At 40.9% G+C, this 13,856-nt stretch overlaps 2 protein-coding genes across 2 annotated transcripts in view; one reads left to right on the top strand and one right to left on the bottom strand.

Annotated features, from left to right (window-relative positions):
- Nucleotides 1-1,706, bottom strand: part of PLPPR5 (phospholipid phosphatase related 5) — a 252,420-nt gene extending 250,714 nt beyond the window's left edge. Inside the window, exon 1 of the mRNA XM_087730605.1 lies at nt 1,604-1,706. The gene's annotated coding sequence lies outside the window, so the exon portion shown is untranslated. The remainder of the gene's footprint in view (nt 1-1,603) is intronic.
- A 1,858-nt stretch (nt 1,707-3,564) lies between these two features.
- The window catches only part of PALMD (palmdelphin), a 55,711-nt gene continuing 45,419 nt past the window's right edge, over nt 3,565-13,856 (top strand). The window contains exon 1 of the mRNA XM_009468277.2: nt 3,565-3,821. Coding sequence (XP_009466552.2) covers nt 3,778-3,821 — 44 coding nt within the window. The 5' untranslated portion in view covers nt 3,565-3,777. The remainder of the gene's footprint in view (nt 3,822-13,856) is intronic.

The following is a 13,856-nucleotide window of genomic DNA, read 5'->3' on the forward strand; positions in this document are numbered from 1 at the left end:
CTCTCGTATCTGACCAGTTGAACAAGACATAACGAAGCATAAATCCATCAGCTGCCCTGAGCTGTTCCGTTGCCAACCCACCACGCTACTGCTACTGTTCTGGCTAAACTGAGCAACAGTGAAAAAGATGATGCCTTAACAGAGGAGGAAAAGGCGTTCTTTTGCTTTAAAGCTGTTTTGGGTTAAAATTCGATAGCAGCAAGACTCAAAAGAAAGTAATCAAGAAAGTATCATCACATCTACAATACTGCGTAGCAGTTCTGGGAACAAAATTATCTCTTCAGACAAGCAAAGTTCCTGTAGGACAACAACTAATATTAAGATAACTTCAAGCTACAGACACTACTATACGAAGATGAAAGTCTCAATATAAAGTAAAGCCAACGTGGTCTGTGGTCCTTAACATGCATCTATGTGTATTTTTGAACGTCCAAAATAAACCCTGTAGAGCACTAACTGCATGTTCCTGTCTTTTGCATCACATAGATCCGGGCAACGCTTTCATGAATTTCTATGTTAGGAAAGAACGGCGATTTTCTTACCAGTCACAGTCTGGCAGGGACCTCTCTGTTTTGTCCAGTCTTTTCTGAATATTTGGGTATGTTCATTACATTCCCATCCTGCTTTTAGTGTTATTATTCAGGTATTGGTTTACCCGAATTTGACCCAAACATTTGCAGTAGACGAGAATTAAATTTTGGTGAGTAATGCTTGAACATGGTATACAGTAAGTCTTCATTAAATATAAATATAGGGGATACTTATAAATTATGTAATTATAATACCATAATTACACTTCTGACCCCCTTTTAAAAAGGTGATAGGCCTATAGCAAAAAATAATCCCACGCGTATGTTTTTAGAGATCATAAAAAACAATACAAAAGAGAAATATTCAAAAATAAGCTATATTGTTTCTGTCTAAGGAAGAAGCACAAACTTTTTAACGAATTAGGAGCCTTACATTGCTCTAAAAATAACTGTGTCCTGAGGCATTAAACAGTTAATAATCGAGCTTGAGATTCAGTGCTCTGCTCCTGCTGGCAGTTGCCTTTCCGAGGCGTCAAGAAACCGAGCAGCGTTTGGGATTTGGGATCGCCTCCGTCCGTCTGTCTTTCTTATCTGCTATGGGGACGGTGGTGGCCCCCTCCGCCGGCTGAGCCCCCGCACGCCGTGCGGCCGCCGCCGCCCCGCCAGGCGCCGGGGCGGACCCGGGCGCGCCCTGCAGTACCGCAGCGATCCCGACAGAGGGAGACGTCACCGCACCGGACCTCGTACGCCAGATGCCGCAGCTGTTCCGTCAAGACTTAATCCACGCTACAGCCAGAGACGCTACAGGCGTTCTGGAAAGATTTCAATGCAAAGAGTTCTTTTTAAAGGAAATGTTTTAAAAATGACAACGTTTGGGTTCCTATGCCATCTAAAGATGCAAATCTTGCATAAAGGAGTTGATATTCAAGTCAGCATAGTTAAAGATTTTTTTTTTCATCTCCTTTAAAATGATTTCCTTCACTACTGTTTAAAATATTTTTCTTATCTTTTCCTGAAGACAAATAACTAAGGCAATATATACACAAGCAGCAAAGGATTTTTAGGAGTTTTACCTGGCCAAGTTGTCCTGGTTTCAGCTGGGATAGAGTTAATTTTCTTCCTAGTAGCTGGTGTAGGGCTGTGTTTTGGATTTAGGATGAGAATAACGTTGATAACACCCTGATGTTGTAGTTGTTGCTAAGAAGTGCTTACACCAGTCAGGGACTTTTCAGCTTCCCGTGCTCTGCCCGGTGCACAAGAAGCTGGGAGGGGGCACGGCCAGGACAGCTGACCCAGCCTGGCCGAAGGGCTATGCCATACCGCGTGACGTCATGCCCAGTATATAAACTGGGGGAGTTGGGTGGGGGGCAGCGATTGCTTCTCAGGGATGGGCTGGGCTGGGCATCGGTCGGCAGGTGGTGAGCGGGTACATCACTTGTTTTTCCTGGGTTTTCTCTCTCTCTCTCTCATTGTTTTCATTACAATATTATTATTATTATTATTATTTCAATTATTAAACTGTTCCTATCTCAACCCACAAGTTTTCTTAGTTTTGCTCTTCCAATTCTCTCCCCCACCCCACCGAGTGGGGGAGGGTGAGCGAGCGGCTGTGTGGTGCTTGGTTGCCAGGTGGAGTTAAACCCCAAGACAAGCGTAGAAATGACACCTACAAAATTATATTTTCCAGCTCCTTTATGTTCACCTACCAAAAAGATGGGACCATGAGTCCAGAAGGAAGGCTAGGAGGTGGTACCATGACACAGTTCACCAGCCTTCCGCTGGCAGGAGGCCAAAACTCTGGGACTAGTGAGTCTCGTAAGTCAGCAGATCTCCCCATCAGTAAAGAGCAGACCTTACTTATGGCTGGTAATCTTGCCCAGCAGGAGTCACCTCTGGGAACTGGGGTACACTGCTCGCAGAACAAAACTTGTATCAGCCAGCACAAGTGTTGTAGACTTGGACCCAGACTGCCACACAGCTGGTGTTTCTGCGCTCACCAATGCCTGTGCCAGCCTACCTTTACTTATATTACAAAACACAGAACAATAGCCCAGCTGGCCTTCGAATATTTCCACGTCTCAGAGAGATCTCACATCGCTAAAATGGAAAAAAATAAAAAGGCCATGTCTTCTTATGATAGTTCAGAGATTTACATGCCAGATTCCCCAGCCCCTGAAACTTCCACTGAAGGTGGCAATGGCCCCTCAGGTTTCTGACCTGTTCCCAGCCCCTGCCTCCCTTAACTCTTTGTTCCTGATGAATCTGCTTAGAGAGGCATCTTTTCCAGATTTTTCAATTTGTCTAATACATAACTTGACTATTTGAGATTGCATATTCTTTTAGCCAAATTCTTTGCAGATCTGATGCAAACATTCTCTGCATCACATATGCTGAATCCTGCACAGTCTGAGATGCGGCTCAGAGAGCAAGTACGGCATCCTGTCAGACACGGAGCCACGTTTCCTTTCGTTCTTCGCACACCACTGGATCGACAAATCGATGTGTCATGAAACTTGAGACAGGAAAAATCGAACAGGTGCCACGGAATTATTGCTTTCAAAGCAATTTTGCATGAAACAAAACATGTATTGATTCCATATCCAATATAGTGCGCTCATTGTATCTCTAAGAAAATTCAGCATTCCTGATCACAGAAGTTCAATTTTAGAATGCATCTGCTGCAATCTTTCCTGAAGATTGTCAACACACTTATTTCATTTAAAACAGTTCATGATATGAAAGTTTATAATTTTTGTTAAAAGCAACCTTTAGCACCTGCCGAGCATTATCATCTGTCCAGAAATTACAGTAAATCACCACAATCTTTACCTCACCCGCTAATTTAGTTAGGCTTTGTCCAGAACAAAGGGCCACAATAAATGCCAAAGTAAGGGCTACACCCACTTATAAATCACGCAGCCCCAAGTCTCTTATGTAGCAAGTTAAATATTTACTAGATTATAAATGGCAAACAACACAAGTAGGTCCCTTAGATGGTAACTGATTTATCAGAGGAAAAGTCTTCAGCGAGTATTTCTTAGCCCCGCCATGGACATTTCTAAAATACCTTTTTCCATCTGTTTTTCTTAACCCCACAAAAGAAAGGCAAACTTCACCTGGATGGATACGTGCATGAATAAAGCACAATAACACAGCATCAAAAGGATTTATCATCTCAGACTGTACTTCTTTCAGTCCTCTACCTTGTCGTCGTTTGCAAAGTGGTAGTGATAAATGTGACATCAAAATGCAGTCTGACACCTTGGTTTCTGAACATCAAAGGCACAAAAGGTAAGATCTCAGTTTCTTCAAAAAATCTATTTAGGCTGCATACTGCTCTTAAGAAATGTGACTATCAAAGTCTGTCTTTCCATAGTATTTTGATCCTGCTCTTCATTCTGCTTTTCTTACATGCTAAAAAAAATTCCTAGTTTATACATCTACAGTTATGGTGTGGATCTGGCTTATGAGTTCTTCTGCTTTCAGATGTGGGAGGAGAGGACAGAGAACTATTTGTATTAATCCAGCGTGCCTTCAATGCATTTGTGCCAGTTCACAATAGATGAGTATCTATTTCAAAGTTAGAACTGCACGAATCTTAAAGTATCTGTGTGACTGTAACTATAGCTGTCTCTTGGGAGACAAGGGGAAAACAGGGAGAGAGACAGCATAGAAAGGTGAAGAAAGGAGAAGGGGATATTGAAATGTAGTTAAATTTAAACCAACTGTTCTAAACCTGCTTCTGTGACATTAAACAGTAATAGAGTGTGATTTTGAATACAGAAGAAACACTGTGGTCACTGTGCTGATTTGGCCATCAGCAAAGCAGCCATGCACAGCAATAATCACAGCTTACACCGGTACACAGATTGTGTGGTTTGACTTTCATTTAAACCACAACTTTTCACTGTCAGAACTAGAACTACTTATTTTAATATGAGAGCCTAATTAGCCAGTTCTGGTTAAAACTTTCTGTATGATCAGAAAAGGCAGCAAAAAGCATTGTGAGGGAAGCCATTGCTGAGAAACAAGTATAAGCAAAGACAACTTTTGCCTTGCTCTGTGCATCGTCTTTGGGCATCAGCGTCATATCCAGCAATGGATTGCCTTAAACATCCCCCACGCTGAGTCTTCTGCTGTCTTATGTCGCATTATCAGAAGTCGCATTCGTACAAAGCTCATGTTTGACCTAACTTCTCAGTCCCTAACCTCCATAAATTACAACTCCTGCTCAGCTTTTCTCACTCTCAAAATCAGTTATTTCACCTTTCAAACACCCTGGCACCTTAATCTCCTCTAAGTTGCTGAAAACATACCTTCCATCTTCCTTCTCTTGCCTCTCTAAATTATATCCTCCGATTGCCCTTTTATTTCAATCTCTCGTCTTCCAGTTTTCTCTGCTGTGTTTTGCCCATCCCCTCCCTAGCCCCCACCTTGTCTATAGAATTTGCCTGCACAGATGGAGCTTCTTTGAAATGGAAGGGGCTTTCCTTTTGCACGAGGGAGAAGTCTCCCCTGGCTGTTTACCTTTCTCTCACATCTTGCTGTAATAGTGATGCTCAGAAAATTCCTTTCAGATTGAACTCAGAGAAGACAATTAACCACAGTCATTTTTGCCTGCTTTGTGGTAAATTACAGCCCTGGACATCCATAGCTTTAGTGGATTTGTTTTGGTAGAGATAATTGTCTGTTTTAGAGAAATCAGCAGATGAATTAGGAACTGGTTTAGAAATTACCAAATTTCTCCTATGCTTTTTTCTTTCTCACTCATTTAATAATAGCTGTTAGCGGTCATTATTTCATTTAAATAATACACATAACATAATATATGGGGTTTTTTCCTTAATATGCTTAGTTAAAAATTCAATTAAAGTTTTCCCATGCAGATTACCATGGGTTATCATTTCTACCTAGGAATGTAGAATCTCAGTTCCACTATCAATCAACACACCGTGCACGTCACAATAAAAATTGAAATTATTACACAAAGAGATCCAAGCATACTAGGTGAATGGACACAAAGATGAGAGAGGAAAATCAAAGCTGATAAACGTGGTGTGAATTACTAGGGCACTTTGTTGAACTCTGAATTAGCTGTAGGTATGCTTACATGGCAATATTTGGTCAAGAAATGGACATCAGTATTATCTTAGGTAAGTGAAGATGTAACTGTGTACACAGCTGTAGCCAAAAATGCAAAGAAGATATATAAAGGCTGAAACTGTGAATACCAGAAGGTTAGGATGTGTTTATAGAAATCATTAGCACAAATTTGTCTAGAATGTTATATGCACTGTAGTCTCTGCAGCTATGGAAAGGATTTGGGAGAAGCAGAACAGACTTGGGGAAAGGTAAAAAAAAAAAAAAAAAAGCCCTTACTTCCTGAAAAGCAGAGAATATTAAAATCACTTACTTTAGGAACAATGCAGAAAGGAGCAGGCAAAGTAAGGAAGATGAAAAACTCCCAATCTGTGTACATCTCTGTTCAGAAACAAGGAGGCATTTCATAGAAGTTAACGGTAGAAAATCAAAATAATTCTTTTACACTCACTCTGTAATCAAACTGTGGAACCCATTGCCACAGGAGGCTGTTGAAACCTATGATTCAATATTAAGAAAAGCATTAAGTAGTTATTTCCAGAATTTTCAAGTACAATTAGGATATCAGCTTTGTAGAAAAATTATTTAATGTTTCCAGATTGAAGCCAATCTTTAATTGCTACAGATCAGGTAAGGCCCATGAGGGAAGAGGCAAGGGCAGATTATTCCCTATCTGCCTACTGTGAGGCTGCTAGGCCTTTGTCAGAAGTATCAGTACTGGACTGTGCAGCGTTGGCAAAGGGATAACAGACATAGACCCAGCTTGGTTCCCTTCCAGGTCGGCACTTCGGTTTTCCTAAATTTGACAGTAGTCAACAGCCCATTAGAGTTAACCCTCCTGAATACTCCTGTTAGGGGGGGATAAAGAATGTACATTAACGTGAAAATGCAACATAAATGCTTCTGTTCATGTTAAAATGTTGACTTAATATATTTTCAAAGTCTGTGGACTTTCATTTGCCCACACATTGGACTTGTTCTACCCTGCATTGTTGGGGTTTTTTTATACAAAGAATCAAGAACATTGTTTTGTCAACAGGAGAACTAGCACGGCCGAAAGAGGCTCTGTGGTCAGCAGGGGGAGTCAGGCACTTCCAGAAAGCAACTCATCTATTTTAGGAATGGCCAAAGTGCCCCCTGGAGATGCCCATCTCCACAGACTGCAGAGGGAAACTAAAGTCTGTCCTACAGTTATAGTGAACCTCGTACATGGAGTTGGTGGAGTGACACTCTCCCGCAAACTTCTAAACAATATTGGTGTGTAACGAGTTTAATCTTTGGGTGTCTACCTCAACGAAAAACTGCTCTGCTAACTTCCTGTGAGAGGTATTAAACAGACACAGGCTAACGCATAGTGAAGATTTTCACTGACTTTGGTTTTAAAAATGTCACTCATTTTAAAAATGAAAATAAATCCAACCTCAGGCACAGAGAAGGCCGAAATCAAATTCTGGCAGCTTCAGTCCAACAAATGGCCATTGATTTCTATAGCCTTATTCCTGAAGAAAGGATGTACAAAGTCGTCCCGGTGTTTGCGTGCTCCTGTAGGCTGAAGTGTCGTTGTAAATTCCTCTCAGAAATCCAAGACTGAGATGAACGTAAAGGTTTTCCAGTTTTTCCAGCAGTGCTCTAGTGCCATTCCTCTTCCGATTTGCATCAGAAAAACGTTTTTTAAAAAATTCCCGGTGGGACTGTGTCAGAAGTGCACAGAACGTGGCTATGTAGAGCAAAAGTCAGATAGCAAACAGCAGCGCTGTGATTGCCTGGCACTGTCCATATCACCTTCAGGCTGGGACTTGTGTAAATCAGTCACAACCAGCTATGCAACTGATAGCAAAGTTTATCTGCACACAGAGCAACAGGAGCCTGTATGATTTCACTAATTTAAGTACTTGGAAGCAGCAAAGAAAAGGCATAATAGGTCATGTCATGAAAGCCTGAAGGTAGAAGGGTTGAAGGGAGGGTAGGAAGGCTGGGTGCTGAGGGGAAGTCTGGACTGACTCAGAGTCACAGCAATAATAGCCTGAGTACGCTCTATCAGCACGCACAATTTCCAGCAGTGCTACGTAGCAGGACTCAGTGGTAGTAATCATAGCTCAACACCTATCCAGCTGTTTCCAGGTGGTATTTTCTGTAACAAACCAGAGTAAGTCTACAGAGGCATTTGAATCAGAGCAAACCGGTACTCACAGAACGTGCTCGTGACTTAAGAGAGCTGCTTCTATTTGTTTAAAGACATTTTAAGTTTCGGAATTCCAGGGGGAATTCACAATCCACTATGGAAGTACAGTGTCAGATTCTCCACTACTGTGTATTTCCATACATGCCAATGGACAATGTGATTCCTAGCAAACACTATGAAGTTATAGGGTTTTTTTTCTACCTATAGCACCAAACCTTCATTTATTATCATTTTTGAAAGGTTCCCTTTGCTTATGCTAGAGCCAACACAGTTCTATTATTCTATTTAATTCCTGCACACCTTGAAATACCTTTGTCCAGACTGATTACTAAAGAGATTACAAGAATCAAGTTTCCCAAAGGCTAGATAGCAAGTGGTAAGTATGAAAGGAAAACCTCTAAGGAGCAGCACTTATCTATTAGCCATTAGCTAGGGAGATTCCCACTCCACCTGTTGACTGAGTGATATTTCAACAGGAAGATTACCCAGATCTGATACGGAATATTCCCAGCATAGGAAGGTCTCGTGGTTAATAGATGGTAATAATATTAGTGGAACATTTAAAGAGTGTTGAGCAGTGCAAACAGATTCAAAAATATTTGATTATGGATTCATTGTGGTATAAATGAACTAAAACTCGGTGGTGCTATGCTGATAGTTTAAGTCTCAAATTTCTATATCATTTTCTACTCTGGACGAGCCGTGCATTGAATGAAAAAAAATCAACATAGACCTCTGGACAAACTAAATCATGGGAGAAGAGGTGAATTTTGTCCTGGTTTACTTTATAATACTGTACTTACCTTTGGTCTGTAATAAAATCCCTGAAATGAGCATACCATAGCAATTTTCAGGCAATTACGAAGAAGAAAGACTTTGGAGAGATCATTGACACAGCAAGCACTTGACAGGCCTGCCAATGAATGTTCTTATGAAAACAAACACATAGAAGCTACTACGGAGTTCCTTAACTTCTCAAAATGTCTGCTGGGGGACCAGATATTAAGTGATGGATGACTTGTCACAACCTATTCCTGCAAAGCAATCATTTCTAGCAATTTCATAGTCCATATAAATATGTAAATAAAGTTATATAAGCCAGTACTTTTTGCTGGTTTCTTTACTTGTTCTTTTCTGGCAGTTGCTACATGAAAGTTACAGAAAAGCATGGCTCCCTCTGTGACATAGACACATAAACAGAATGACAATCAATTCATTCAGCTGATAATCCATTTCCATTTCCTAATTTGGTTTTAAGACAGGGAGATCACAATATCTTAATATTTAACTATGAAATCTGGTCTGTCTAAAGCTTGTTACAGAAAGTTGGAATATTTTATGTGTCCATTTACTTGTCGCTTCATTTCTGCAGTTCTGTCTATTTTCTAATTGAAGCATTTCTGAATATGCAAAACTGCCTTAACTATAAAGTTATTCCATACACTAGATAAAATCTGAGAAATTACTCAAGAGATCAGCATTTTATATCCTGAACAAAATACCATGCAACACTCTGGCTGCGGATTGCAGAAAAAGAATGAAGATAGCAGTTGTGCTCTTTTGGGAGGCCTGAAAATGCTGACTAGAGAACAAAAAAGGCCAGATTTGTAGGACCATGAATCCCCGTCACAAAAATTACACAAGACCTCTCTCAGGTAGGTTACAGACATCTCTGTCACTGCCGTTGCACCCATAATACCTGACCACTCCCATTTATAGAACAGGATCAAGCAACTAGAAGTATGTCAGGACACAGGCTCAGAGATCCTTGCACTTTAACAGCTGCACATGGAGGTGGACACGTGGCCCCTGAGTCCCGTTCTAAAGTTTCTGCTGATGACTGCAGTGGAATTTGGGTGTGAATCCATTCATCTTCCATTCCTCTATCTAGAATGTGATAAGGCCAAGCCAACAATTCAGGCTACAGTTGTGCTTCTTCCTTAAATGCCTTCTTTTCCTGTTTGCCACATTTCCCTTTTCAAAAGGCCATCTCCTGAGGGAATAAAGAGCTCAAGAAGCAAAATAAAAGAATAACTTTTTGCATTTCATGATGAGATGTTTAGAGCACTCATCTTCCTTCACATTCCCAAATATTTTTCCAGCTCACAGCTATTTCAAAGATGTATTTGAGATCTGAGCACAAACAGTGCTTTGCTTCTATATTTATGGTAAGATCTTATTTCTTTGTATGTAAAGATTACAAATGTTTTCCGTCTTCAAATAGATGGCAGTACAACTTGCTTCATTCAGAAGAAAGTTTCCATTAGTCTGGAAACAGCTAATGTTGGCAATGCTAGCTGAGGAAACAGTAAGCTGGAAAATACAGCAGCTGTTATGTGAAAGAGAATAAAGTGGGAAAACTAACAAACGTTTGCCTCCAAACCTGGGTTTGTTCATCAGTTAGAGTGTCATTGTGATGGCCTCCCAAAAGCAAGCACTTGAAGGTAAGCCTTTGTCTGCTACATAGACTGGAATGCCAAGTATTTGGAACTTGCTCTAGGTTGCAAGTGATGTGAGACAGCCCTGTCGAACTCATTATAATGTGATCCTAAAGTCAGAGTATTGGGGAAGATCTACCATAGGGATTATCAGGTGCAGAAAAACCAATTTCATTCTCCAAGGAAAAAGCCATCACAGGGAATATGAAGCAGCCAGTGGAAAAAAAAAATCTGAACATGGGTTATGTTCATCCTAGTGGGATCATGCAAACATTTGTGCAAACTTCTACTACTTTTTCTGTCAGCTTAAGGGGTAGATAAAATCAGTCCCTACATTAAAAGCGAGAGGAAAGGAGAACAGACATCTTTCCCTGCTAGTGACCCTGGCTGTAACCTAGGTCAAAGACTGCAAAGACATCAGGCCTATCGCGACTTTTCACACACAGCAGAGAGGATGAGGTAAAGAGACAGCACTGCAATAGCAAAAGGAACCCTATGAAGTCTTTCGGGCATCAAGAGACTTTTAAATGCAGTAATGGAAACAAAGCACTGCCACTGAAATTACCTTTACCCTAGTTGACCCATCCCGACATTAACCCGCAGCATACTGATGGGCCTAAGCATGATTCTTAATTGTTTTCATGAGTTTTTTTTTCACGTTTCACTGAAAACTGAGAAAAGGCAAAACCACCTCTTTGCAAATGCAGCTTTTGAACAGGCAGCAAGGTGAGTCATGATGAATAATGAAAAGCCACGCTAAACACTGCATTCCATTAGAGAAAAGCTCTCAAAAGGGGGTTCTCCTGCAAAGTTCTGCACAGCCTTTATACTAAGAAGCTTGGGACTTAGCACAACTATAACTCCTCTGACTTCAAAGATACCCAAAGAATGACTTTGGCCCTGTTTGTTTTGGTAATGGCTGACTAGCCAAAAATGAAAGCTAAAAGACTCAGGAAACGCCAGGGTAATCTTATTTCCTTTTCCCCTAATGCAGAGCAATGCAGAACTCCCAGTTGACTGCAGAATAGCCAGGATGATGTGTGTCTTGACTGTCATTTGTCCACATGCCGCTGCTAGAAATCAAAGATTTATCTTCTCCAAAAAACTTCTTGGCAGATACTCCTAATTGCGCTGCGGAGTAATGCAATGTACTGAAGCACATTAATGCAGTTTGTCTTGTATTTGGGCAGGGTGCAAATATATTCCTCTATAGACTTAATCCTTAGCTGCCATTTCCCATAAAGATTCTCTGTCTCGAGGCAACAACCTTGACCTTGAATCTGCCCAGACAGAGCTTGTAATTATATGTTTTGAACTACAAATACTTCATTTCTAGGTGCTCTTTGCCTCCTTGGCGCCTGCACAGTAGAGATCACCATGCCCTGGGATTGCTCAGTTGGAGTCCAAAAAGAGTCAGCAAATTCCATAAGCGAAATTCCTTACAATGAGATGAGAAATGTTTCTAATCAATCCTTATGTTTCAAGATGTTCTTTTACATAGTGAAACAAAAACTAAACTGTATCTATCTACAAACATATTAATTTACTTAAGAATTAGATTTTAGGGATGCTTAAACTAATGCTGCTGTTTTGGGACATGCACTGTGATCCATGCAAAACTGATCATAAAGATGGATACAGTCCAACCCTAAGTGGGATTTTTCGTTGATTTTCAATAATTTTTGTTTCAAAATAAACATGGTCTTTCCAAGAGGTTCACAGAGTACACAGAAATTACCTTCTTTGAGGTGAGAATTGAACTGCAGTAAGAAGTGATATTTCTCATCTACATGGAGCTTTTCAAGGGCTCCCAGGTAGATGATAGATCCAGGTTGTTTATTATTCCTAGCATAACTCTACAACATCTATCAAAACAGCAGACAATGATACTCAATCTTTCTTACAAAGTCGATGCTAGGGGGATAAAGATTGTATCTGTGTCTTTAGAAAGGTACCCACAAGAAATGCTATTTTAGAAAACTACCCCCAGGAGTCTATGAATGAGCCAAAACCTACCTTATGCGTGCCACTGAAAATTACTTATAGCTTTCCAGTCAGCTTTGAGCATTACAAGCGTAATGTTCTTTTGGCTGGCTCCCTCAGCGCAGATGAGATGCTAAGCTGTTTGGCCAGCCCCTCCTTCAGCCCAAGCTTGCAATACCCCAGCAGATGCTATAAAGAAATTACATTGCACAGCCAGAACCTTCTTTAACAAATTTGATCTCTACAAATAATTAAAGCTACTTCCCCCCCACCTCACCCCCAGGAGCAAACTTTGGGCTGTAACTCAGGGGACTAAAGCTCTTTGGGATCTCACGTTGGTCAACAGTGCCCAGAGCTGCTCACAAAAAGCAGGCCTGATTCTGTGCATTGTTGACAGAAACCTGAAGTAACTCTGTCAAGGTTACACATCAGATTTGGGGGACTTAGGCTAGATCTGAACTGGTGAACAGACATAGAGGATTAGGCTCTATAAATTGAGGATCAGGTTCCATATAATTAAGTCCTAGCCACATTGAGTTGTTAGTATTTATTTCCCTATGCTGCAGGCTGGAAGGATCACAATCGATAACTATGAAGTGTGTGCTCTCAAAGCCATGGAATCCAAGCACCTACGGACACTTCCTTGGCAACATTAGTTTCATCCAGTATGAAAACATGCAAAGGGAATTTCCGGTACCCTCAGAAAGAACCATTATCGTGTCTGGACTTCAGAAGAGGGAGAACTCTCTCTTACATTAAAATCAAAACCAGCGTCTTTCTGCTCTCACCGAGTTTTATGCAGGCTGATGACTGTGTCATTGTGCTGTTTCCACACTTAAGCTACTCTGTCAACCCACATTTACCTGCCAGAACACAACCCAGCCCTCTTCATAGGCAGTGCAGACCCTGCCAGGATCTGACGAAACATGCATAGACTCTACCCACCCACTACAGACAGCTGACACCTACAAGCCCTAGCAGGTTCATCCCTGGAGCAAGGCCAGTTTCTGTGTTTCCTTTTTTGAAAGTGCTTCCTTTACTCCAGCTGAACAAGTAATACTAGATGTGCTGTTGGTTAACCTTTCCATGCTCCTACGACTCCCACAAACGGTGGTTGGTAGAGGTTTGCTCTATTACTGATGCCACACCAACTCCTGCTCTGTGTCCATCCTGTAACACAATTTATTTGTCAGAATGAGGTATCAGCTGAGCAAGCCCTGCCTCATTCCCAGCGTGGGAGCTGAACTGCTGATCAAAGAGCTTTCAAGCTTTGTTATTATATACCTGCTGATGGCCAGACAAAACAACAAACTATAGATCATGAATACTGCTTCTTCAGCAACTTACTTTCTCATGTAAGAGAAAGTTAACTTTTTCCTAGTGTTCATCACAATCTCTGATCCTCATGATCTCTTCCCTGGTTTATGTGTTCTTGAGGTTACCTTTATAATAAGATCTCTTCCAGAAGTTCAAGTATGATCTATTTGAATGTTTCCAGAGGTGCTAAGGCATATCTATAAGTTAGTCATTGACACGAAATAGTACCAAAACTAAAATGAAATCAAACTAATCAAAAGAAAGTAGTGGGCTTCCTGTATATTTTACTAATTTTTTTTCCCTGGT

The sequence above is a fragment of the Nipponia nippon genome, unplaced genomic scaffold (assembly GCF_047370975.1).
Source record: "Nipponia nippon isolate SJK-2023a ecotype South Korea unplaced genomic scaffold, ASM4737097v1 scaffold_5, whole genome shotgun sequence".
NCBI classification, from domain to species: Eukaryota; Metazoa; Chordata; class Aves; order Pelecaniformes; family Threskiornithidae; genus Nipponia; species Nipponia nippon.